The following is a 25,204-nucleotide window of genomic DNA, read 5'->3' on the forward strand; positions in this document are numbered from 1 at the left end:
CAGTGTTAATTATTTGATATGAATGTGAGAACTGTATAATGGCAAAAGATGAAATAGTTTGGACATAAATGAAAATTATTTGAACTAGTTGGTTTCTGCTCCAGCATAATAAACACTAAATGAGATTGTCAGGAGCTGGAATACATAAATTCAAGTGTGGAATCTAAGTATTATCAACCTTTGATATGTGTGAAGGTGAAGAAAGATATGGGACTAAATAGAAAGAAAGTATCTAAAATGGAAAATGGTGAACTTATATAACGCTTATCGGTAAATATCATTGATACAAAAGGGAGAAAAATCTGGCCACAAACTATTGCACCATAATGGACAATGGCTGATCTAAACCAAATCTCTGTCCCCTATCTAGACTGAAGATACCATAGATGCGCACATAATAAAAATTGGTGTTTGACTTAAGTATAGGTGTTGTTTTCAACTGTAATTGTCCATCACATAGAAAATAAATTTGGGCCATTGTCTAAAAAACATTTGCTTTGTTCACACACACATCACATGCACTTTATCATATGTCTGGAGTATTCAGTAGTCCACAGTATATGTTCAATGAAAAAAGTTTATTCAATTGTGTGGAGAGACTGTAAGTCAACAGTGCATTTTAATCTATGAGACTAAATATAGGGTCTAAGTAATCTTACCCTCTTCAAGTTTGTTCCATACTCTCGTCAAATTTAATTTGAATTATGCAAAGAACTACATACAATATGGTAAAAATCAAACTTAATATCATAAAAATGAATAAAATGATATGGAAATGTTGTGTGACGAGAGACTGTAAGTCAACAGTGCATTTTAATCTATGAGACTAAATATAGGGTCTAAGTAATCTTACCCTCTTCAAGTGTGAAAACCAGTATATCAGCAAAAAACAAATTTAATATGAATTACGCAAAGAACTACTTACAATATAGTGAAAAACAAACTAAATATCATAAAAATGAATAAAATATTTATGAGTAGCTATTCATAAAAGTCATACAATATAGCTTTCATACTTGTCCCCTGTAGAAATTTTAAGATAACTTTCTCGTTAACTGTACATGCTGGCTTTGGCAGCATAAACATCATGATACTAAAATGATTTGATATAATACTGAGTGACTTGCGCATATGCAGTCGATGTATTCATAATATGAGAATCCACTTTCAAGCATTGTGATGTTGACACTGACAGGCATGCTGTCTGACCAGCTGTTTTGAAGGAAAAAAATTGACCAAATGTGAAAAAACAGCTGAACAGCTGAAAAACAGCTGAACTAATGCTGTCTGACCTGAACTCATAGAGATTTTTCACAAAACATGACAAAAAAATTCCTTAAAATTACAAATTTCATCAAAATGAGGATAAATCTCAATAAGGTCCTCCCTGCTGACCAGTACACCAAAAGTCAAAGCAATTTTGAAAAAGATTTTAAAATAGTTTTGACAGAAATACCCAAAATTACAAAATTTTCCAAACTCATACTGGTATGCTGCAAAATTACAAAGTTTGTCATAATCATATGATGCATCTACACACCAAATATCATGTCTGTAAGTACGGTATGCTGTTTTTCAAAATATTTGAGTGAACAGACATCCTTTCAAATGGACAAAGATAGGAAGATACATACAAACACACACATACATACCTACCTTGACACACAAGTCATTGACAATGACACAGTCCCTACTTGTTAATGGGTACTTTAATTACACATCCTCAGAGAGGAAAGAGTCGTCTTCATTAAAGGTATACAGTCTCCGGTAATCTAAATATACCCATATATGGTCAAAGGGGCGTTAATTGGAATTCAAAATGCCCATGTGAGGGCGCTGTTTTTAAAAAGCGGCCACCCGCTTAAAATCTGTGATTGGTTAGATTTTCTCTTTCCATGGTAACTGTGGCAAAATTGGAACAGGTGACAGTATACATTTAATTAGGTCTGTGATTAAAAATATGTTTCAAATAAGGATATCAATACTATAATAAGATAATGATGACTGAATGACCAGATAATCATATTTCAATGAGTTTTTATCAATATTACCAGGATTCTCCACGGAAATTTTTGTCAGAGGGGCGGCTAATTAGCATAATAATTTGCATATTGATTTACATTAGTTAACCTATGACCTCCAGTAGGTTAAAAGATTACTGTCAATACCTTTAAAAGGCAGCATTATACACACAGTGTTGTCAGTAACATGCAACAGCCTTCGACATATCCATAGACTAAAGACCAGATCAATGGAATAATGTTAACCCTTTAAACCCGGCTCGGACATAAATGTCCGATGATGTCATAGAGTACCAGGGGGACAGGGTGCAAAGGGTTAATAAAGTAGTTGCCTTTCTGTCAGAAAAAATCATGTAAAAAGGGACCCGCCACCAGAACCAATATTGGTAAGATTATTCAGGGATTGTTATCAGGATGAATGAGGACTGCAAACTACTTCAAAACAATCATCTTTATTTTTTTTCATGTATTCTCCAACAATTGAATAAAGACATAAGTAATATCTTTCTCTCAACTTGCTGACCCCCCGTTTCAAGTAATTATAGTTTTAACAAATAACACTTTGAAACATTAAAGGAAATGAGTCTTCCGCTTGACTGTTTATGATCAAAGGCTAATGAACCTTCTGATCTCCAAAGTCTGAGCGTGGACGTACGGTAGACCATGGACGTCCACGGGTAGACAAACGCATATATCCCGGGCATGTATCCCATCATCGGCCAATTTGCAAACAGTTGGAAAGAGCAATGGAAAGGGCTAAATGTATAACTAAAACCATCTTAATCTGGTCGCTGTATCATAGAGCTAATAGCGAGTAAAAGTTGAATCGTGGTACCGGTGAACTCCTTATTGCAAACGTAGTACATACAGAGCTGTGCACAACCTTTCCAACTCGGAAACTATATCTCCTGCCCGATGCATGGTTATTCAGTAAAGCCTACCGCGATTTCACAGTTTTGCATGCATTAGCAGTTCAAACCACACCATCTCCTACCAAGTCTGCATAAGCTGAACTTCTAATGCTAACAATACGCAAGGATCGGACCGCTATCGATAGCTGCGACCGCAGCTAACTTAAAACAGCCACCATTTTGACATCTCCGTACAGTTTACAAGGGAGAGTACTTTTGTCCAATAGAAAGGTACGTTTCATAGCGCAAGTATACTCAGCAACGAAGCCTTAGCATTATGAGCATAGATAAATATTTCCGTATTGTACAAAATTGCTGATTGGTTAAGACTGGAAGATTCCATTTGAAGGGACTGCTAGAGTCGAGTCAAAGGGAGACCCAGTAAGAACTTTCGATCGATCATGCACAGCAGTTCGCTGTGAGAGTTTCGTGTACGCTGTACAAAAACTTTGTTGTGCACCAGCAAATTGCGTCTACATTAACACCTTCAAAGTTCAAATCATTTAAAATTGCACTTCTGTAGACTTTGCTGAGTCCCCCCAGCGTGCGCGTAGCAGAACAGGACATTACTGATTAGCAATGATTTTTTTGATACACATGTTTGATCAGATCGGTACTTTGACAAACTCCGCTTCAAAAAATAGGTGTGAAACGATTGCCATTTGCCATGACCAAGTGTCGACGTCAAGATTACAAAGTGTGAATGATCCACAATTTGTATTGTACATTATGTGCAGCAAGTAAGCAAGTACACAAATTGCTCGCTAACAATTGACAACTACGAGCTTCGTTTCCATCAAAAACAAAGGGGCGGCGTTTCCAATTGCAGGGGCGGCACATTAGCTATAGGGGCAGTCACCAAAAACAGAGGGGCGGGCCGCCCCTCAAAAACCCCCCGTGGAGAACCCTGATCACATTTTTTGGCTTATTTGCATATTTTTCAACGATAATTTTATTTAAACTAATTCCCTTTGGAAGTTCATAATGCATCTAAACCCCATAAATATTTAAATGAAATACAAAGTGATTCTCAACACTTTGCAATCAGACTAGGGCATTTTTGATAAAAAGATTTGATATGTTTTATAATTATACATCTACCATGGAGTACAATAGAATTTTGCGTGCGCTAAAAAGCCGTACAGAATGCCTGTTCCGTAACACAAACAGTTTCCAGATGTCCCATCCCCTGTGGGTGTATCTGTGCGTTCACTGTTGAACAGTTTCGAGGGACCCATTGGACGACTGCCAGAACATGTCTCGCGTGCGCTCTGTACGTGCGTGTGTAGTGCTCACACACTATCCAGAACTTGCTGAAGTGTGTCAGAGATAATGATCCACACTGGTGCAATAAAATCGGAAGGAAAACTGTTGACATTACACGAAAACGGTCACTACTCTGACAATTCGATGCCCCTGTCAGGAATGTAAGATGTGTAATAATAACGTTATCATGAAAATACCACAAAGGATGTACTCGGACATTGGCGCCATGCATAGCCTTCCGATTCGCATCAGGTGACACGCTGCGCCAATGTCCTCGTGCATCCTTTCTCTCTTTTGTAATAACCTCATAATACAAATAGGAAAACTTGTCCCCAATATATAATGTTGCAACTTGCGAGTTTCATCACAATTTTAACAAAACTGATGAAGGTTATCCCTTTGGACCTCTAAGATCAAAGAATAAAGCATTCTTACAAGCAGTTTACAAGAAGAGATCTTACCCCTTTGATGAGGACAAATGCCCCAAAATATTAACTATGCAAATTTCACCACAACTTGAGCAGTCATCGCTATGAACTCAGGTAGCAAATATCTCAACAACACTCTTCACATTTATACTGTATGATATTTGAGTAGAATAACACGTAGAGAGAATTCTTTGAGTTCAAATGTTGTACTGTGAACTTGACATGTATGTGGTATGATACACAAATGGATCAATCTGTGCAACCTAAGAGTAGATGTATCGATGACGGTTTTATCACACTCTTCACATTCCTACGGCTGAGATGTAAGTGGATCAATATGTGCCTTATAACGATAAGACAGCTCTTTTGTGTGAATTATTTACCACACTCAATCCATTTGTACGGTCTGACATCAGAGTGGCTCAATTGGTTTGACACCCGAATGGATCAGTCTATGCTTCGTAAGATTGCTCTTATGTTTGAATGCTTTACCACACTCCTGGCATTCATATGGTCTGATACCAGAGTGGCTCAATTGGTGAATCCTAAGATTGCCCTTTTGAATGAATGTCTTACCACACTCTTTGCATTCATATGGTCTGATGCCGGAATGGGTTAATCTGTGCTTCTTTAGATTGCCTCTATCTTTGAATGCTTTATCACATACTTCACATTCATATGGTCTGAGGTTTGAATGGACCACATTATGCCTACTAAGAGAAGTCTTGTTTGTGAATGTTTTACCACACTCTTTGCATTCATACGATCTGAGGCCTGAATGGATCAAATTGTGCCCCCTGAGAGTGCTTCTATCTTTGAATGCTTTACCGCATACTTCACATCCATATGGTCTGAGGTTTGAATGGACCACACTGTGTACGTTAAGACTGCTCTTTTGTGTGAATGTTTTACCACACTCTTTACATTCATAAGGTCTGAGGCCTGAATGAATCAGTTTGTGCTTCATAAGATCAGTGCTACGTGTAAATGCTTGATCACACTCTTTGCATTTGTGGGGTTTGAAGCCTGTATGGGTAAATCTGTGCCACCTAAGAGAGCCGCTATCTTTGAATGTTTTACCACATACTTTACATTCATATGGTCTGAGGTTTGTGTGGATCACACTGTGTCTCATAAGACCGGCCTTTTGCCTGAATTTCTTACCACACTCTTTGCATTCATGTGGTTTGACACCTGAATGGATCAGTATGTGCTCCGTAAGACTCCTCTTTGCTGAGAACGCTTTACCACACTCCTTGCATTCATATGTGCTGACACGTACACCAGAGTGCGTGACTTGATGTGTCCTAAGATGGCTCTTTTGTGTGAATGTTTTACCACACTCTTTGCATTCATATGGTCTGAGGCCTGAATGAATCAATCTGTGCATGTTAAGATGTTCATTACGTGAGAATGTCTTACCGCACACTTCACATTCATGTGGTTTGACTCCTGAATGGATCAGTTTGTGCGGCCTAAGATCACCCTTGCGTGTAAATTTTTTACCACACTCTTTGCATTCATACGGTCTGAGGCCTGAATGGATCGAACTGTGCACCGTAAGAGTTCTCCTGTCTTTGAATTTATCACCACAAACTTCACATTCATACGGTCGGAGGTTTGAATGGGCTAATTTGTGTGTTTTAAGATGGACCTTTTGTGTAAACGTTTTACCACACTCTTTGCATTCATATGGTCTGAGGCCTGTGTGGACCATACTGTGCGTCATAAGACTGTCCTTTACTGCGAATGTCTTACCACAATCTTTGCATTCATATGGTTTGACACCAGTATGGATTAGTCTATGCTTCGTAAGACTGCTCTTTGCTAAGAATGTTTTATCACACTTCTCACATTTATACTTTCTGACACGTGTACTAGAGTGTGTGACTTGATGTGTCCTAAGATTGCTCTTTTGTGTGAATGTTTTACCGCACTCTTTGCATTCATACGGTTGGAGGCCCGAATGGATCAGTCTGTGCGTGCTAAGATAGCTCTTACTTGAGAATGTCTTACCACAATCTCTACATTCATATGGTTTTACACCTGAATGGATCAGTTTGTGCTTTCTAAGATTGCGATTACATGTAAATGTTTTTCCACACTCTTTGCATTCATAAGGCCTGAATCCTGAATGGATCAAACCATGCACCCTGAGAGAGTTTCTATAATTGAATGTTTTACCACATACTTCACATTCATATGGTCTGAGGTTTGAATGGACCAAATTGTGTGTACTAAGCTGGGCCTTCTGTTTGAATGTCTTACCGCACTCTTTGCATTCATAAGGTTTGACTCCTGAATGGATCAGTCTGTGTTTTGCAAGATTGCCCTTAAGTGTGAATGTTTTACCACACTCTTTGCATTCATACAGTCTGAGGCCTGAATGTATCAGGCTGTGCTTCCCAAGACTGTCCTCTTGAGTGAATGTTTCACCACAATCCGTGCATTCATGTGGTCTGTTATTTCTTTCAATATTGCCATTTACTTCACATTTCCAAACTGATGTCGTCCCACTTTCTGAACAGAAATAAGACTCTTCTATTTGCAATGGGCAATCCTTTACAAGCCTTGTTTTCCAATCACCTCTTTCACACTCCTGGCTCTTATTACTGCATACCTGTACCAGTGCATTCTGTGAGTTATTTTCATCATTATTCAAATGACTCTCAGACAAACTGATGGAATCTTTGTCCACTGTAGATTGGTTGTCAATGTGATCATGCTGTGCAGTAAAGTCTTCTCTATCCTTTTCTGTGCTGTCATACTCCAAGGTGACATAACCATTTTGGACAAGACTCTGTATGATCATTGATGCTCCTGTTTGTAGAGAAAAGGGTTTAGAAAAATACATGAAAGGAATATTATATACGAGCGCCACAGGAGTATGCACAGCTGTATTCTGTAAATATGAAATTTAAATATTATTCAACAAGCAACTGACAAATCTTCAGAATTTTATTAGAATGATGACTTGACCATAACGATTCTTTTGTTGCATTCACAAGGGGAATCAGTATCTAAGGATGTAAGTTCAAATCTAATAGACCCTTTTCATAAGTCTAGCACCCTCCTGTGGCCACTGTGAATTTGAAGCCGAAGCGAGACCACTGGGGAAAACCCTGTACAGCCTCCGGAGGGTTTTCCCCAGTGGCTTCGCTTTGACTTCAAATTCACAGTGGCCACTGGAGGGCGCTAGACTTATGAATAGGGTCTATTGATCATTTTCTGAATTTATGTCAAAGCCTAGGAAAGGACTGCTTATAAGACTCATGTAAATAAGAAATAAAAAAAAGCACCAATGACATTTTGCTCCTACCGGTATTTTGCAACATTTTGCAAGCCAGATTGAGTGTATGTATGATATTTAATAGCTCCTCATGACCTTAAATGTAGCTTGTGATATTCATAGTAAGTAGCATTTGAACACATTTTGATGCACCCTCTACTAGTGTAATGGATGACAACTGTTGCGACAGACACAGACACTTACACTACACCTTTACAGCCTGGTACATCATAGGTAGTGATTCGTTCTATCATACCAAAGTAAAGGACCCTCTTGTAATATCATATTGCATACAATTTATGTAGACAATATTTGGCTGCCCCACTGTCTATGGTTGCAGATAGAACACTAACGCAACATGTAAAAAAATACTTGTCTGTAGCAACATATCTCTTTTTTTGTGAATTTTCCCATTCTAAAAAAAATATGGTTTTAAGTCAACTAGCTGACAACTTAAGTCATTGGTTAAAACTTTCCTGACTCTGTCCATGAACATTAACAATCGACCTAGCAGCTGAAATAGCTCCACTGTGCTATATAGAGAATAACTGCTTTTGACACGTGTTGATGAAGAACGTGGAAATCTTTGATAGGCCATTCTTTTAGACAAACATAACTGGTAAAAATATACAAATATACAAGATTTCATCATTATTTGAACATATCACCTTAAGATCATCCTTTAGAACATACAACCAAAGGTATCAGACAAGTTTGAGAATCAAATGTTTTGACAAAAATGGTGAAAATTGCCCTAAGAGAACAGAATTGGAGATTTCATCATAAATTCAATATTATATCAAATTAACCCCTTGGAACCTGTATACCAAATATCAAATCTATCAGACAAGTAGTTACAGACATACAGATGCCACCAACTCATCATATAAGCTCTTTTTGGTATTTATATAATACCAAATATGAGCTAAAATTGACCCCAAAATACAAATTGCAGATTTCATCATAATTTCAATATATAACTTGAGTTTATCTGTAGAAATCTGTATACCACATATCGAAGCTGTTGAAGATTTCATCATAATTTGAACATATCACCTTGAAATCATCCTTTAGAACATTTAACCTAAAGCTATCAGACAAGTTTGAAAATAAAAATTTTTGACAAAAATGGTGAAAATTGCCCCACAAGAACAAAATAGATTTCATCCTTATTTCTATATTATAAATTAAATAATCCCTTGGAACCTGTACACAAATATTTTGACCAAAAGTTACGAAAATTGCCTTAAGATATAAATTTGCATATTTCTGCACAATTTGAACAAATCTAACTGCGGTCACCCAAAGTACACTGTATATCAAATTTAAAGGAATCAGACATGCGGTTTCAGAGAAGATTTTTTTACCAAAAACGGCAAAAAAATGCCTCAACAATACAAATATATAATTTTCACCATGATTTGAACAAACTTAAGTGAGGTCACCCTAATTGTGAACAACAATCGGACGTGCGGTATCAGAGGAGAAGGCAATTGTTGACTGACGATGGATGGACGACAATGATGGAAAATGACAGAAAATCAGCCTAGATGTATTTGATAAGCTCCATGTCTCTGACACCGAAGCTAAAAAGACCACCTGGGTCACTAGAAATACAAGATACTGGTATAGTGCAATTATGGTGGTGAGGGATAATACAAGCACAGTTAAGACATTGCAAAGAAGTATATTATTTGTTAGAAGCTTCAAAACATTCCATATAACCAACTACAGAGATTTTAGCTCTCTGTATAAACTGAAAATATTCCTTGAAGGTTCAGTGGAAATGGCTGTTATTGATTGTACATTAAGCCCTAAGAAAGTACATATACAAGCATACAAAATGTTATAATTTTTTTCATGAATATTAACGATCATGAATATTAATGAGCCGTCTGGCACTCTTGGAAGTCTGAGGACAGAGAGGGACTGGCATTTTTTATCACATATGGAGTTGATGATGATGAACAATTGCTTTAAAATAAAGTGTGTGACAAGAATATCAATGTTTTTTGCTTTTTTCAAACCATGTAAATTATACAGGGCAGGTAGTTTTCCAATGCGGGCAAGCAAACTTAACCCTCCACTTGCCAGAAGGGCAAGTGGTTACAAAATTGTCTTTCCCCGGAATGTCCCGGCTAGTTTAAAATATGGGAGAGGGACGAATAATAGATTATGCAAATCACTGTTATGCAAATTGAAGTTTCAGCCACACATCTGACAGACTGACATTTTAGTGACATTGGGCACATTTTTGGCCTCCAGCCCACAGCATCCAATACCTATCCAGCTAGATCAGGAACTCTATAAAATGGAGTTTCAATGACAGAGCCAAGTTGTTGCAATGTTTTATGTAGCCCCTCCACACAGTTATAGAGTTCAGCAAAATTACATTTATTCATGATAGCATAAATATCACAAAAACTAAACAAGCGACCTAGCGGCCGATATAGCTCCGCTGTGTTTATGTACAGAATAACTATTTTTGACAAATGTTGATGAAGAAGGTGGAAATCTTTGATAACTCAATGCAGTGGCCAGAAAAAAGTGGCTAAAATAAGCTGCAAAAATACAAAATTGAAGATTTCATCATACTTTGAATATATCACATCCGATCATCCTAAGAACATGTCAACCAAAGCTATCTGATGAGTAGTTTTTTGAGAATGAAATATTCTGACCAAAAATGGCAACAATTGCCCCCAAAATAAAAATTGCAGATTTCATCATAATTTCAAAATATCACACTTAGTTCATATATAGAAACCTGTATACCAAATTCAAAGCTTTTAGACCAGTACTTTTGAGAAACGCATTTTTTGACCAAAAATGGGAAAAATTGCCCCCAAAATTAAAAATTGCAGATGTCATCATTATTTCAATAAATCTCATTTAGTTCATCTATGGAAACCTGTATACCAAATTTCAAAGCTATCAGATAAGTAGTTTTGGAAATACACATTTTTTCACCAAAAATGGCAAAAATTGCCCAAAAAATACAAAATTACAGATTTCATCAGAAATTCAATATATATTACTAAGCTTATCTGTAGAAACCTGTAAACCAAATTTCAAAGCTATCAGACCAGTACTTTATGAGAAACACATTTTTTGACCAAAAATGGCAAAAATTGCCCCAAAATTACAAAATTGCAGATTTCATCATTATTTCCATAAATATCATTTAGTTCATCTGTAGAAACCTCTATACCAAATTTCAAAGCTATCAGATGTGTAGTTTTGGAAATACACATTTTTTGACCAAAAATGGCAAAAATTGCCCCAAAAATACAAAATCACAGATTTCATCAGAAATTCAATATATATTACTTAGTTCATCTATAGAAACCTGTAAACCAAATTTCAAAACTATCAGACCAGTACTTTTTGAGAAATACATTTTTTGACGAAAAATGGCAAAAATTGCCTTAAAAATGCAAATTTGCATATTTCTGCACAATTTGAACAAATCTGAAATAGATCATCCCTAGGGACATATGTACCAAATATAAAAGCTATCTGACCAGTAGTTTTGAAGAAGAAGATTTTTAAAGATTTTTTTACCAAAAATGACAAAAATTGCCTTAAAAATACAAATATGCAAATTTCACTACCATTTGAACAAATCTGATTTAAGTCACCCTAAACAAACTGCATATCAAATTTCAAAGCAATCGGACGAGCGGTTTCAGAGAAGAAGATTTTTTTACCAAAAACACTAAAAAATGCCCCAAAAATACAAATATGCAAATTTCACCATGATTTGAAGAAACTGAAGTGAGGTCACCCCAAGTGAACTGCATATAAAATTTCAAAGCAATTGGACCCGTGGTTTCAGAGGACGGACGACGCCGGACGACGCTGGACGCCGGACGACGACGGATAATCAACCTATTTGATAAGCTCCGCGTCGCTGACAGCGGAGCTAATCAAAGCAATGAATAAACTGCTATTTAAGCTTCAGATAGTCTACAGAACAATTCTGTCCACCGGCAGAGCTAGTAACCAAGAGCAGAAAATCTTATAATTCAAACTCACAAACTATGGTACCTTTACAACTAGCAAAGAAATCTGGCTATCTCCACAAGACTACCTAGATTATCAGTTCCAGAGTTGATTTGGACAGCTTTCACATTTTTGTACCAAAATGCATAATTATTGGTCAAGTACATTAATTTAATTAGAATCCAATCAGTATGATACATCTTCACTCAAAATACTGAGTGTGTAAATGTACATCTTGTGATTCTTGAGATTTTGCCAGGGACAGATCTAGTAAAGTACATGTTACTTTAACACTATGGTATACGATTAGGATTGACAACAAGATTTATATGACAACAAGATTTATAAAACTCTCTCAGATCCCAAACACAAAAATGCTATGTATATATTTGTACGTAATTCACAAAGTATCCCATAACAGCACTATCAAACATATATGCCAGTATGGCAGAAGTGAGCAAGCCTGAAATGCCGGCTCAAAGAAAGATGTACAGTCACCACTGCTGTATCAACACACATGAAATCCTCGCATAATATATATTATAGCCCACACATGGGACTATGTGCCCGAGGGTAGGTGACCATTTGCCCGACGTAAGGAGGGCAAATGGTCTCCTGCCCCGAGGGTACATAGTCCCATGTTTGGGCTATAATGTTTTTATTACATTCCTCTCTTACTCAGTTTGCACCAAAAATATTTATGTTTATTGGCAAATTATAGTCAAATGCTTTATTTTCATTTTAGACGAAAAACGGTTAAAAATAGAACGATTTTCATCATCGAATGGCGCACTGATATATTTAAACTACTGTTATGCGGTTTATCAATATTTTTATGCAAAATTTTCCAAAAACCGGATTTTCTGTGCAAACATGAAATTTCAAGACTTTCTCATCCAAAAGTTTTCAAGTTGAAAATAGTTCCGGTTCATTTTCAGTCCAGTGATGACTATGCGGCCCGCGACGTCATCGGCGAGTTACCATTGAATCCTATGGAGCGCGCGACGTTCGATATACGAGGCATGTAATAAAACCTTACCTGACATGGATGATGTGTTGTCCTGACATAAGGTGCTTGAAAGACTCTCAAACGATTTTCCTAACTCACGTAGTTGGTCAAATTGTCTTGCGGCTTTACAAATTGCTGAACATTCTGAGAAAATACAGAAAATGTCACTTACAATTAAGCTTAAGCCACATAGAATTGATGTATCGTGACTGCATATAGCAGTAAAATTCATTGTGGTCAAATGTAACAGATGAGTCAGACACATGACTGTATCTCAAGCCTCACATACAATGAAGGTAAAGTGCTGGAGATATTTTTTTACCATTGGAGTTCATTTGGTAGGGTGTAGAACTTGCATCTTCCGTTTGTGGACATACACAGAAAACTCTAAAAGTGTGCTCTACGGTACAGCACATCATTCTTCTCAATTCCCATTATGAATAAGTTAGAAAAAGCTTTCAATTTTTGTGTGACTCCCCACCCCCTTCTATTCCTCCGACCCCTCCAGGCCGTAAATAATGCCGGTGTTCTGCCATCTATACTCATTGCCATCTACACTCTGTTTGACCTTTGACACATACACTGGCATATCACTCAATTGTTATGCAAATAAAGTATCGCATTCAATCTATACTCTGCCCTTGACATGGCGCAGGGAAAGTGGGAGGAAACATCTTTTACAAGTTGAATTTACGATCAACGGGCTGACTTGCCCAAGCAGAACCATGACAACGACTCAACAAAGCGAGGGTTAGTATAGTCTATGGCCAGAAGAAATGGTTGCAGGGAGTAAAGATGGCAATGTATGGAGTATAGATGGCATGAGTATAGATGGCAAGTGCACTTGCCATCTATACTCCATTGCCATCTATACTCCATTGCTGTTGATACTTTGTTGTCATCCATACTCCATCACTATCTATACTCCATTTATCTATACTTAATTGCTTTCTATACTCCATTACCATTTACCGTATACTCCATTGCTGTTGATACTTTGGTGTCATCCATACTCCATCACTATCTATACTCTGGACATTGCTATCTATACTTATTGCTTTCTATACTCCATTGCTATCGATCTATACTCCATTGCTATCTATATCTTTTAACCTTGACGAGAAAGAAGTTTTGAATTCTGAACTGAATTCATTTGCTCTAAGGCCGATTGATTTTAATCACTCACTGTTTGATTCAGAACAATGAAAACTTCACTGAGGTTTATTTCTATAATAAGTAAAACAGATTTCTTTGTTTAATTTTATTTAGTCCATCATCCAACGGGCGCTAGCCCATTTACAGGATAAGGTACCCACAACCCTTTACCCCAATGGAGCACTGAGGAGTAAAGTGCCTTGCTCAAGGGCATGAAGATTCAATTTATTTTAGACATTTTTTGTTTAACAGTGACTCAACAAATCAAGGGCTAGTATAGATTATGGCCAGTAGAAATGGTCGCAGGGAGTAAAGATGGCAATGGATGGAGTATACACTGGAGTATAGATGGCAGGAGTATAGATAACAAGTGCACTTGCCATCTATACTCCATTGCCATCTTTACTCCATTGCTGTCTACAAATATACATAAATTGCTATCTATAGTCCATTGTTATTTTTATTCATTACTATGACAAGAGAGAGGTTTTTGAAAGGTACACAATGGATTCTAAACTTAATTCATTTGATCTAAGGCCAAATTATTTAAATCATATACTGTTTTGATTCAGAACAATGAAAACTTCAATAAGGTTGTTTATTTTTATAATAAATAAAAGAACTAAGAAGAGACTTCTTCTACATTATTTCTTTGTTCATTATATTTCACGAGGATTTAATTCCTTTGGGAGATAAGTTTGACAATGACACGACAGATCGAGGGCAAGTACAGTGTATGGCCGGTAGAAATGGTTGTACGGAGTATAGATGGTAGTGTTATGTAGGTCATTTCCCCCACACTCATCATGACCTGAGTTCAATTAGTCTAGAACATTCTCAAGGTCACTGCCCTTAATGACCTCACAACCTTGAATTCAATTAGTCATGTTTGGAATGTTCTGGAAAGTTGATTAGTTGTGTAAGAGAGATAATTTTAGAACAGTAATTAGCATGTCAATAAAAGTTCTAGATTGTTCTTATATGCCTTTATAAAAGGGACGTGCTCAGCTTCCAGTCAGACTTTTGGGATCGTGTCTCTTGTGTGTTACTAAACTCCAGCAGTAGTCATTCTCAAGACTTTTCAAGACCTTCACTGCCAACGCTGGATTTATACTGTGGACTTTGTGCAAATTCAAGCCTGCAAGCCAAAGGACTGTTCATTCATCCGACTGACTGTTACAACTCTGAGACTGGAGCTTTGCCGTCCCAGCTGAGATAAGTAGTCTGTACACTTTAAAGCTTGTATCCTATCCCTAACTTAGCAATTAGTTTTATTTTCGTAATAAATTTTGTTTAAACGTTAACTGCTGAGTTCACCCTTTGTTCGTTTTCTCTGCACGTAACAAATTGGGGGCTCGTCCGGGAGACGAATATTTTGAGCCGTTTGACAACATTTTGCCAGCCTTTTCAAAACTACTGTACACTGTGAACTCAGCCAAATCCAATCATGGCGGAATTTAAACCAGACGAATTTATGGATGACCTTGATCAGGACACATTTAATTCCCTCAGAAAAGACAACCTCATAACACTGGCCAATTTCCTTAAAGTAGATGTCAAAAGATCTATGCGCAAGCGGGAAATACAGTACCGTATTGCCAAACATCTAGTTGATTTAGGCCAATTTGAGGAATCCACCCTGAAAGATTATGAGCCCAAGTCTACCTCTGAACTCAGAAAATTAGAATTAGAAATGCAGACAAATTTGGAGATCAAGAAACTAGAATTACAAATGAGAGAAAAAGAATTACAAATGGAAAAAGAGAGACAGGCAGATTTGGAGCTTAAGAAATTGGAATTAGAAAAGGAAATGAAAGAAAAAGAATTGCAAATGGAAGAAAGACAGAAAGAAAAAGAAAGGCAGGAAAGATTAGAAATGGAAGAAAGACAGAGAGAAAAAGAATTGCGATTAGAAGAACAGCGATTACAGGTAGAAATAAAACGTTTAGAGCTTGGACAGTCAGGAAAATTCTTCCCTTCAGACAATTTTGACATCACTAAGCATTTCAGGTTAGTTCCCCCTTCCAAGAAAAGGATGTTGACAAATATTTTCTCCATTTTGAGAAAATTGCTCAGAGTCTGAATTGGCCTAAGGAGTCCTGGTCTATGCTTTTGCAGAGTGCTTTGGTGGGTAAAGCCAGAGAAATTTACATTCAGTTGTCAGTAGAGCAGGCTTCAGATTATGATTCTGTGAAGGAATTAATTCTCAAGGGCTATGAGTTGGTGCCTGAAGCTTACCGTCAGAAATTTAGGGATTGTGAGAAGGTGAAGGATCAAACTTATGTTGAATTTGCTCGAACAAAAGAACAACTGTTTGATCGTTGGTGCTCTTCTGAAAAGGTCAGTCAGAATTATGACAAATTACGACAGCTTGTTTTGATTGAGGAATTTAAAAGGTGCATCCGGAGTGACATCAAGACGTTTATCAATGAACAAAAGGCAGATACATTGGAGGTTGCTGCACGTTTGGCCGATGATTATTCATTGACCCACAAATCTTCCTTTCTCAGCAAACCATCCCAGTCCTTTTCATACAGAAACAATGCAGGTAAATTTAACTCCTCCTTTTCATCCAAGAATTTCTCAAAGGACAGTAGAAAATCAAATGACAACAGTTCACAAAGTTCAAGTAACACTCCCACATCATCAGATCCCAAGTCTCAATCTCCTTCTGACAAACAGTTTGGTACACTTTCTTGTAATTATTGTAAGAAAGACGGCCATTTAATGTCAGAGTGTTTCAAATTGAAAAGAAAACGTGAAGGTCAAAGTGGTCAAAGTGGATCTAAGCCAACCGGCTTTATTTCTTCATCAACTCAATTAGAGTCTAATAATGTGTGCAACACATTTTCTGAGGTTAAACCCCTCTCATCCCCAATTAATGAGGTCAAGGTCAATTCTTCTCAAGATAGCATTATGGGTATTTTCGAGCCATTTATTCATAATGGTTTTATATCACTTTCTAGTGATTTTTCTTCTGCTACCCCTGTCAAAATTTTAAGAGATACCGGGGCTTCCCAGTCTCTTTTGTTGGCAGATACCCTGCCGTTTTCTGAAAAGTCATTTCAGGTTCTAAAGTTCTTATTAAGGGGGTAGATTGTAATGACTACATTCCTGTTCCTCTCCATAATGTCTACTTGTCTTCGGACTTTGTTTCTGGACCTGTGACTTTAGGTATTAGGCCTTTTTTGCCTTTTGAAGGGATTCACCTTCTCCTTGGAAACGACCTTGCTGGGGACAAGGTCATTACTAATCCACTTGTGACCGATAAACCTAGTTTAGATCAGGATCCAGAGCCAATTGAACAAGAAATTCCTGGGTTATTTCCTTCATGTGCTATTACTCGAGCCATGTCAAAGAAAACTTCCGAGAATCAAAATACTCTCAAAATAATGTCACAGATGTTGACTTAAATGACACCTTTCTCAGTCAGGTGTTTGACACGGATCATTCCGTTATCCCTCGTGGATTTGAAACTTCCAGTAAAACTTCTGCTGACCAAAGTCAGACATTTTCTAGATCAAATCTCATTGCAGAACAACACAAAGACCCAGATATTTTGTCTTTGTTTGACAGGGTAGATGATGAAGATAAAACTTCAGATAGCTCTGTTTCCTATTATACAAAATCTGGTATTCTCATGCGTAAATGGAGACCTCCAGATGTCTTGGTTGATGACGATTGGGCTATAAAACATCAAATTGTGGTTCCAAAGCCCTATCGTGCTGAAATATTGCACCTGGCCCATGAAACGCCCTGGGCTGGTCACTTAGGAGTCAGGAAAACTTATCATAAAATTCTCAGTCACTTTTATTGGCCTAATCTCAGGCAGGATGTAGCACATTTCTGTAAAACTTGTCACACATGTCAAATGGTAGGAAAGCCAATCAGACCATTCCAAAGGCCCCTTTACAGCCAATTCCTGCATTTCAAGAACCATTTAGTAGGATACTAATAGACTGTGTTGGGCCCCTACCAAAAACAAGATCAGGAAATGAGTACATGTTGACAATTATGTGTACATCAACTCGGTTCCCAGAAGCCATACCACTGAGAAACATAAAGACAAAGACTATAGTGAAAGCTTTAGTCAAATTTTTCACTTTATTTGGCCTCCCTAAATGTGTCCAGTCCGATCAAGGCTCCAACTTTATGTCTGGAATTTTCAACAAGTAATGGATCAGCTAGGCATTAAACAGTACAGGTCATCCGCCTATCATCCAGAAAGCCAGGGTACTCTTGAGCGATTTCATCAAACTTTGAAAAACATGATTAGGACCTACTGTTTTGACACAGAGAAACAGTGGGATGAAGGAATTCATTTTTTGCTCTTTGCTGTTAGAGAGTCAATTCAGGAGTCTCTTGGTTTTAGCCCATTTGAGCTTGTATTTGGACATACAGTCCGTGGCCCACTTAAGCTCGTTAAAGAGAAATTCCTATCAGACGATGATGATTGTCTGAATATTTTGCAATATGTGTCAGATTTTCGTACAAAACTCTCTAAAGCATGTGAATTAGCCAGAGAAAATCTTGAGTCATCTCAGCAGTCAATGAAAACCAAATATGATAAAAACACCTCAAAACGGAAGTTTGAACCAGGTCAAAAAGTTCTTGTTCTACTTCCGGTTCCTGGCAAACCACTCCATGCTCGTACTTTGGGCCATACCTAATTGATAAGAAATTGAGTGATTTAAATTACATCATAATAACACCTGACAGGCGAAAACAAAAACAGCTATGTCACATAAATATGCTTAAGCCATATTTGGATAGGGATAATCCTACTATAACTCAGCCTGTCAGTGCAGTCAGTTCAAACCATTATGAAGATAGTGATACTGAAACTGACTTGAGTGAAAATACTCTAAACTCAAAGCTGGGCTCGGTCAAGCTTCAGAACTCAGAAATCCTGGAGAAGCTGGAGTCTACAAAGTTGGCACACTCCAGCCAGAACAACAACAACAGGTGAAAGAACTGCTCCATGAATATAAACACCTGTTTCAAGATGTTCCAACGAGGACAAACGTCATCTACCACGACGTTGATGTTGGGGACAGTAAGCCTGTAAAACAACATCCATACAGACTGAATCCAACAAAAGCGAAATATCTCCAGGAAGAAGTCAAATACCTGCTGGACAATGACTTTATTGAATCCAGTAAAAGTAACTGGAGTTCGCCGTGCATACTTGTTCCCAAATCAGACCACAGTTATCGTATGTGCACGGACTTTAGGAAGGTCAACACTTTAACAAAGACAGACACTTTCCCATCCCGAGGATTGATGACTGCATCGACCGAGTGGGAAAAGCCAAGTATGTGACAAAATTTGACCTACTGAAGGATTTTGGCAAGTCCCTCTGACGGATCGTGCTCGTGAAATATCCGCCTTTGTTACACCAGACGGATTGTTCCAGTACAAGGTGATGCCATTCGGAATGAAGAACTCTCCGGCAACGTTCCAACGGATGATCAACGACGTCATATCCGGGCTAGACGGGTGTGCAGCCTACGTTGACGACGTCGTCCTGTATAGTGACACCTGGGAGGAACACATCAAGCTCATGCGGAAGTTCTTTGAGAGACTGAGCAAAGCAATGTTGACTGTCAACCTTGCCTAATCTGAGTTTGGTTGGGCGAGGGTAACTTACCTCGGACATACTGTAGGACAGGGTGAGGTAAAACCTGTTGATGCCAAAATCAGTGCCATTTCAAGTTTTCCCATACCAAACTGCAAACGACAACTGATGCGCTTTCTCGGTATGGCTGGTTACTACAGAAAATTCTGTCCAAATTTCTCCACAATTACTGAGCCTTTGACTAACTTACTTAAAAAGAAAGTAAAGTTTGTTTGGTCAGAGCAATGTCAACAGGCATTTGATACACTTAAAGCCATATTGCAAAGTGCTCCAGTGTTGTCTGCACCAGATTTCACTTTGCCATTCAAATAAGCTGTGGATGCTAGTGATACGGCTGCTGGTGCTGTTTTATTGCAAGAGGATAGTCATGGTGTAGATCATCCTGTTTGCTATTTTTCACGCAAATTTAACAAATCCCAGAGAAACTACTCTACAATTGAAAAAGAGTGTTTATCTTTGATATTAGCTTTACAGCATTTTGAAGTTTATGTTACTTCTTCAAATCAGCCAATAGTGGTTTATATTGATCACAACCCTCTTGTTTTTCTGCAGAAATTTAAAGGCAAAAATCAGAGATTGCTAAGATGGAGTTTAATGTTACAGGAGTTTAATCTTGACATTAGACATATCAAAGGCAGAGACAATTTAATTGCAGACTGTCTCTCTCGTATTTAGAGTTTATTGTTGTTCACTTTGAAGAAATTTTACTTTAGAGTACAACAAAATTTGAGTACTTAAATCCTTTTCAAGATTACATTTCTAAAAGAAAGATTTTTCTTTGAAAAATTTTCTTTTTTTGAAGAGGGGGTGTGTTATGTAGGTCATTTCCCCCACACTCATCATGACCTGAGTTCAATTAGTCTAGAACATTCTCAAGGTCACTGCCCTTAATGACCTCACAACCTTGAATTCAATTAGTCATGTTTGGAATGTTCTGGAAAGTTGATTAGTTGTGTAAGAGAGATAATTTAGAACAGTAATTAGCATGTCAATAAAAGTTCTAGATTGTTCTTATATGCCTTTATAAAAGGGACGTGCTCAGCTTCCAGTCAGACTTTTGGGATCGTGTCTCTTGTGTGTTACTAAACTCCAGCAGTAGTCATTCTCAAGACTTTTCAAGACCTTCACTGCCAACGCTGGATTTATACTGTGGACTTTGTGCAAATTCAAGCCTGCAAGCCAAAGGACTGTTCTTCATCCGACTGACTGTTACAACTCGAGACTGGAGCTTTGCCGTCCCAGCTGAGATAAGTAGTCTGTACACTTTAAAGCTTGTATCCTATCCCTAACTTAGCAATTAGTTTTATTTTCGTAATAAATTTGTTTAAACGTTAACTGCTGAGTTCACCCTTTTGTTCGTTTTCTCTGCACGTAACAGTAGGAGTATAGATTGCATGTATACATGCCATTTATACTCCACTGCTATCTATACTCTTTAGCTGTCTATACTTTGTTGTCATCTATACTCGATTGCTACCTATATATGATAGGTTCAGAACTGAATTTCTGATACAGATCTTCATTGTAAAAGCTGCTCTGATATATTTTTAATATACCAGAGAGACAGTGAATAAAGACCATTACTGCTGTGAGTTAACGGAATCATTGACAAATTCTACCAGTCAGCGACTTTGGTAAATGGATGCTTGGAGTACAGTTGGCAATTGCTTTCAATAATCAAGATTACAAACTAGAAACAATGCCTTTCACTTCGGGCGTTTTGCAAGAAAAATTGTTATAAATGGATCTCAAATATATTAAAGTATTAGTACATTACGGAGACAAAACAAAAAATACAAAAAAATGAAAACATGACTGACAACATAAAAAACTACCAAACTTCAGAATGTGAGTTCACACAAAAATATCACGGATCAACCAATCGCCAGTATAGCTACGGGACCCAGGCCACTACCCATGCACTGTACACCCTGTGAAGTTCGTACATAGAGATCCGATCTGGAAGACTGGTTAGCTTAGGTGTACACAGTGCAGTGGGTTCTGCAATGAAATCAAAAATTTTATGTCGTTTTGCAATTTCTTTAACATTTGGAAAACAATATTTTTTCTGTTAATAAAAGTGGAGTATAGATGGCAAAAGAGCATAGATGGCACCTTACACTCTGCCATCACACTCACACTGGCAGTTATTTGCATAACAATGGAGTAACATGCAAGTGCATGTGTCAAAGGTCAAACGGAGTGTAGATGGCAACGAGTATAGATGGCAGAACACCGGCTCCCTAATCTAAACATAAAGTTTTCGACCAATGGCCGCACCCGCGGTTCAGCTGTTGGTGCAGACAGTAGAAGTGATAGACATATATTAATTATTCCACGAATGGAGACATTCTGTAATCCTCTATAGACCCACGGGGACTACTTTATGGGGGTTGACATACATGGTGGAGTAAATACCTTTAGGACTGAAGAGAATGCCACGTGTATATCTGCCACTGGATACAGTCTTGTTACGAGTCGCTGTCTGTTGCTCTCGATCCCGTCCCAATGATGCCATCTTGATACCACGATTCCTGTTGCTCAAACCCTTAAAAACGTGGAAACATTCCAAAAATGTAATAACAGGAGAACATTACGGAAGAAATGGCTATTTTTAGCGTCGGTAGAGTGCTCACCCCCAGCTGCGAGACGCTGACCCTGCTGGTCTTGTCAAACGTTTGACCTTTGACCTGTGAAAGAAACACCCCACCCCCCTATTGTTGGGGGCGCTTTTCGCTGACAGACTTGAAGCACACGCGAAAAAGACGTTTTTAGGGTCTATGAGCGGTGTGAGGCTTATAGTCTGTTACATGCTGCAAGTTTATGCTACGTGTCGACGTTCTGATATTCTCCTGCTTCTAATGAAAAGGACACGGAAATGCATTCTTTACATCATTCAGACTTCGAAGGAGGGTCGGCCGGAAATCATTGGGAGTTTAGGTTGGGCTTGCACAAAATGCATTCTTTACAATAACACATTTGTCGTACGCATCTGTCCGCACTTCGACGTGAACATAGGTGTGAAGGATGCTGAAACGATAGATTATGTAACATTTGGTCATGGCAAACTCGTTCCAAGCATTGCTCAGCTGCTATGTACACTGTGGTGCAGACGTTTCGTGTGATAAAGAATGTAGTTTGTGCAAGCCATCCAGACCCGTCCCTATCTTATAATAATTCGTGCAGACCACAGTTGCGAGTGTAGTGATATATACCGGCTGCCGCGTAGTATAATAATTGCATACTACGCGGCGGCCGGTATGTATCACTGGGCCTACACTCGCAACTGTGGTGCAGACCTTAGCTTTCATGTAATAGAGGTAAAAAAATGTAAAAACTATTTAAATGAAAATAATATGTATTTCGTACAGGCCCATATCGACCTAGCCCCTATCTTATAATGTAATTCTTGCAGATCTTTCATGCAATAAATGTAAAACATGTAACAACTGTATTAAATCACTCCGTGTCGGTGATTAAATGTAAAGAAAGTATTTCATGCAAGCCTAGACTGTAAAGCCCAGTCGTGTGCGGGCGCTCCGTACCTCCGCCCCCGAAAACACACGACTGGGCTTTACAGTCTAGTGCAAGCCCATCTACACCTAGCCCTCGATCTTTTAAACAGAACAAACAAAATTTAAAAAATTGCCAAAGTTACAGCTAATGGATCTTTAAATATCGGACATTTACTTTCTAGTTTCGAAGTTTGGCGTCCACAATATTTCTGTCATACATAACATCTATATATCGGGTCTAATATCGATACTAGACGACACAAGAATGACTTGCTTCTGTTGCGGCACGCCAGGTTTGCGAAATTGCCGATATTTTAAATCCGTGGCACAATTCGCCAACCAATAAACCAATTTGCATTTTCAAAAAAGAAAATAGAAATGGAGCTAATTTTCAATTTTCAAATGGTTTATCATCTTGATTATTAACTTTTAGGCCTATTTCTAAATTAAACTCTTTGGGCTGAGATTGAAATATAGGAAACAGGTATATACTGCTGTGAGGATGGCACTTTACGGCCATTCAAATTTCCCTCTAACAAACTCTATTTCCCACAATTCGTATTTCCGTTTTTCAATTCCAATATACCAAATGTCCGATTTTCCCATTTCATTTGGGGCGTGGCCCAGTATCTGTTCATACTATGGCGGAAATAATTGTGTCGAAATGGAATTAAGGTGTAACATTTATCTCAGTGTGACCAATGTACTGGGCGGGGCTTACGATAATTAGAACAAGATACTTTTAAAAATTAGCGGGAATGAGGGACTGGTCAGTTTCTTCGGCCTTGCAGGCCGGTGGATTCATGGGGGTCACCCTGTTTTTCACTTTGGTGATGGTGTCACCTATTTTTTAGTGCCCAATTAGGGGGTCAGTGTGTTTTTAAATTTCGACACGGGCTCATACTTGCCTAAAATGCATCGTACTAGCCATGAATTTCATCATTCAGTTTCATTTTTCGGCGCGCCCTTTGGGCGCGTAACTTTACTAGTATGAGGTTATCACGAAAATACCGCAAAGGATGCACGAGGACATTGGCGTAGCGTATCGCTCGACGCGAAGCGGAGAGTGATGCACGGCGCCGATGTCATAGTGCATCCTTTGCGGTATTTTCGTGATAATCTTATTATTATACATCTTACATTCTTCACTGGGACATCAAATTGTCTAGCTGTGCAGCTATCTGTTGGCGAGATAGGGTGCGTGGCTATGCAGGTCATCAAAAGGTCAACCCCGCCTTTTGATGACCCGCATAGCGGCGCACGCTACCATGCCAACAATAACTGCTTTTCCACAGCTACAAATTGTCAGAGTAGTGACCGTTTTGGTGCAATATCAACATTTTTTCTTCCGATTTATAGTGCAAATGTAGAACGCTATCTCAGACGGCTTCTGCAAGCTCTGGAGTGTGTGTACTACTCACGTACGTACAGAGCGCGCGAGGCTGAACAATTGGCCAGTCCCTAACATCGTCTCACATACTGAAGACAAGAAAAAAACTGTTCTTTGGATGGTAGACTGCGCATGCACTTCAGCCGCAAGAAATTCAAGAAATGGGTGAAAAAGGAAGAAGTCACCGCGAAATAGGTGTTCATCTCCAAAATGTTTTGCCCAGGGCAAGTGGTATCTCTGAACGAACTGTTAGACGGACGATGATGTCTCAAACATTATATCAAACGCCTTTAAGGTCAAGATTTTGATCGGGTTGGAACAGGTGCAATTTATAAAGTGAGCCGGCATACGAATTAAAACTATGATTGGTTACTTAGATCATTATCAGGAGAACATCATTGCGTACAAAGATTGACAGCTGAATAAATTGATCAGATAAAATTAAATGTGGATGCCGCGCTCTGATTGGGCTGATGACTGTCACAATTTACACAATGTTCCAGTTTGCGACGTTGACGGGAAGCGCGCAAAACTTCAGCAGGTCAGGTCAAACTGATTATATCGGACTTTCCTTTCC

The 25,204-nt window shown here is 38.3% G+C and overlaps 1 protein-coding gene across 1 annotated transcript; it reads right to left on the reverse strand.

Moving 5' to 3' along the window:
- Positions 1–563: 563 nt before the first annotated feature.
- On the reverse strand, positions 564–22,392 carry LOC139122849 (zinc finger protein 91-like). The gene is made up of 3 exons (XM_070688664.1): positions 22,141–22,392; positions 12,960–13,073; positions 564–7,446 (listed from the first exon to the last, which is right to left on the reverse strand). The coding sequence occupies exons 1-3, from the start codon at positions 22,238–22,240 to the stop codon at positions 5,039–5,041; spliced, it is 2,622 nt and encodes an 873-aa protein (XP_070544765.1). The 5' UTR covers positions 22,241–22,392; the 3' UTR covers positions 564–5,038.
- Between the last annotated feature and the right edge of the window lie 2,812 nt (positions 22,393–25,204).

Source organism: Ptychodera flava, chromosome 2, assembly GCF_041260155.1.
Source record: "Ptychodera flava strain L36383 chromosome 2, AS_Pfla_20210202, whole genome shotgun sequence".
Lineage (NCBI taxonomy): Eukaryota > Metazoa > Hemichordata > Enteropneusta > Ptychoderidae > Ptychodera > Ptychodera flava.

What these genes read in the sequence shown, in the direction of transcription:
- LOC139122849 (XM_070688664.1), bottom strand. Translation starts at nt 22,240, where the DNA reads ATGGCATCATTGGGACGGGATCGAGAGCAACAGACAGCGACTCGTAAC. An exon ending in CATTCTCTTCAGTCCTAAAG is followed by an intron (nt 13,074 to 22,140) that starts GTATTTACTCCA and finishes GTATTTTCTCAG; the next exon opens with AATGTTCAGCAATTTGTAAA. An exon ending in CAACACATCATCCATGTCAG is followed by an intron (nt 7,447 to 12,959) that starts GTAAGGTTTTAT and finishes CTCTACAAACAG; the next exon opens with GAGCATCAATGATCATACAG.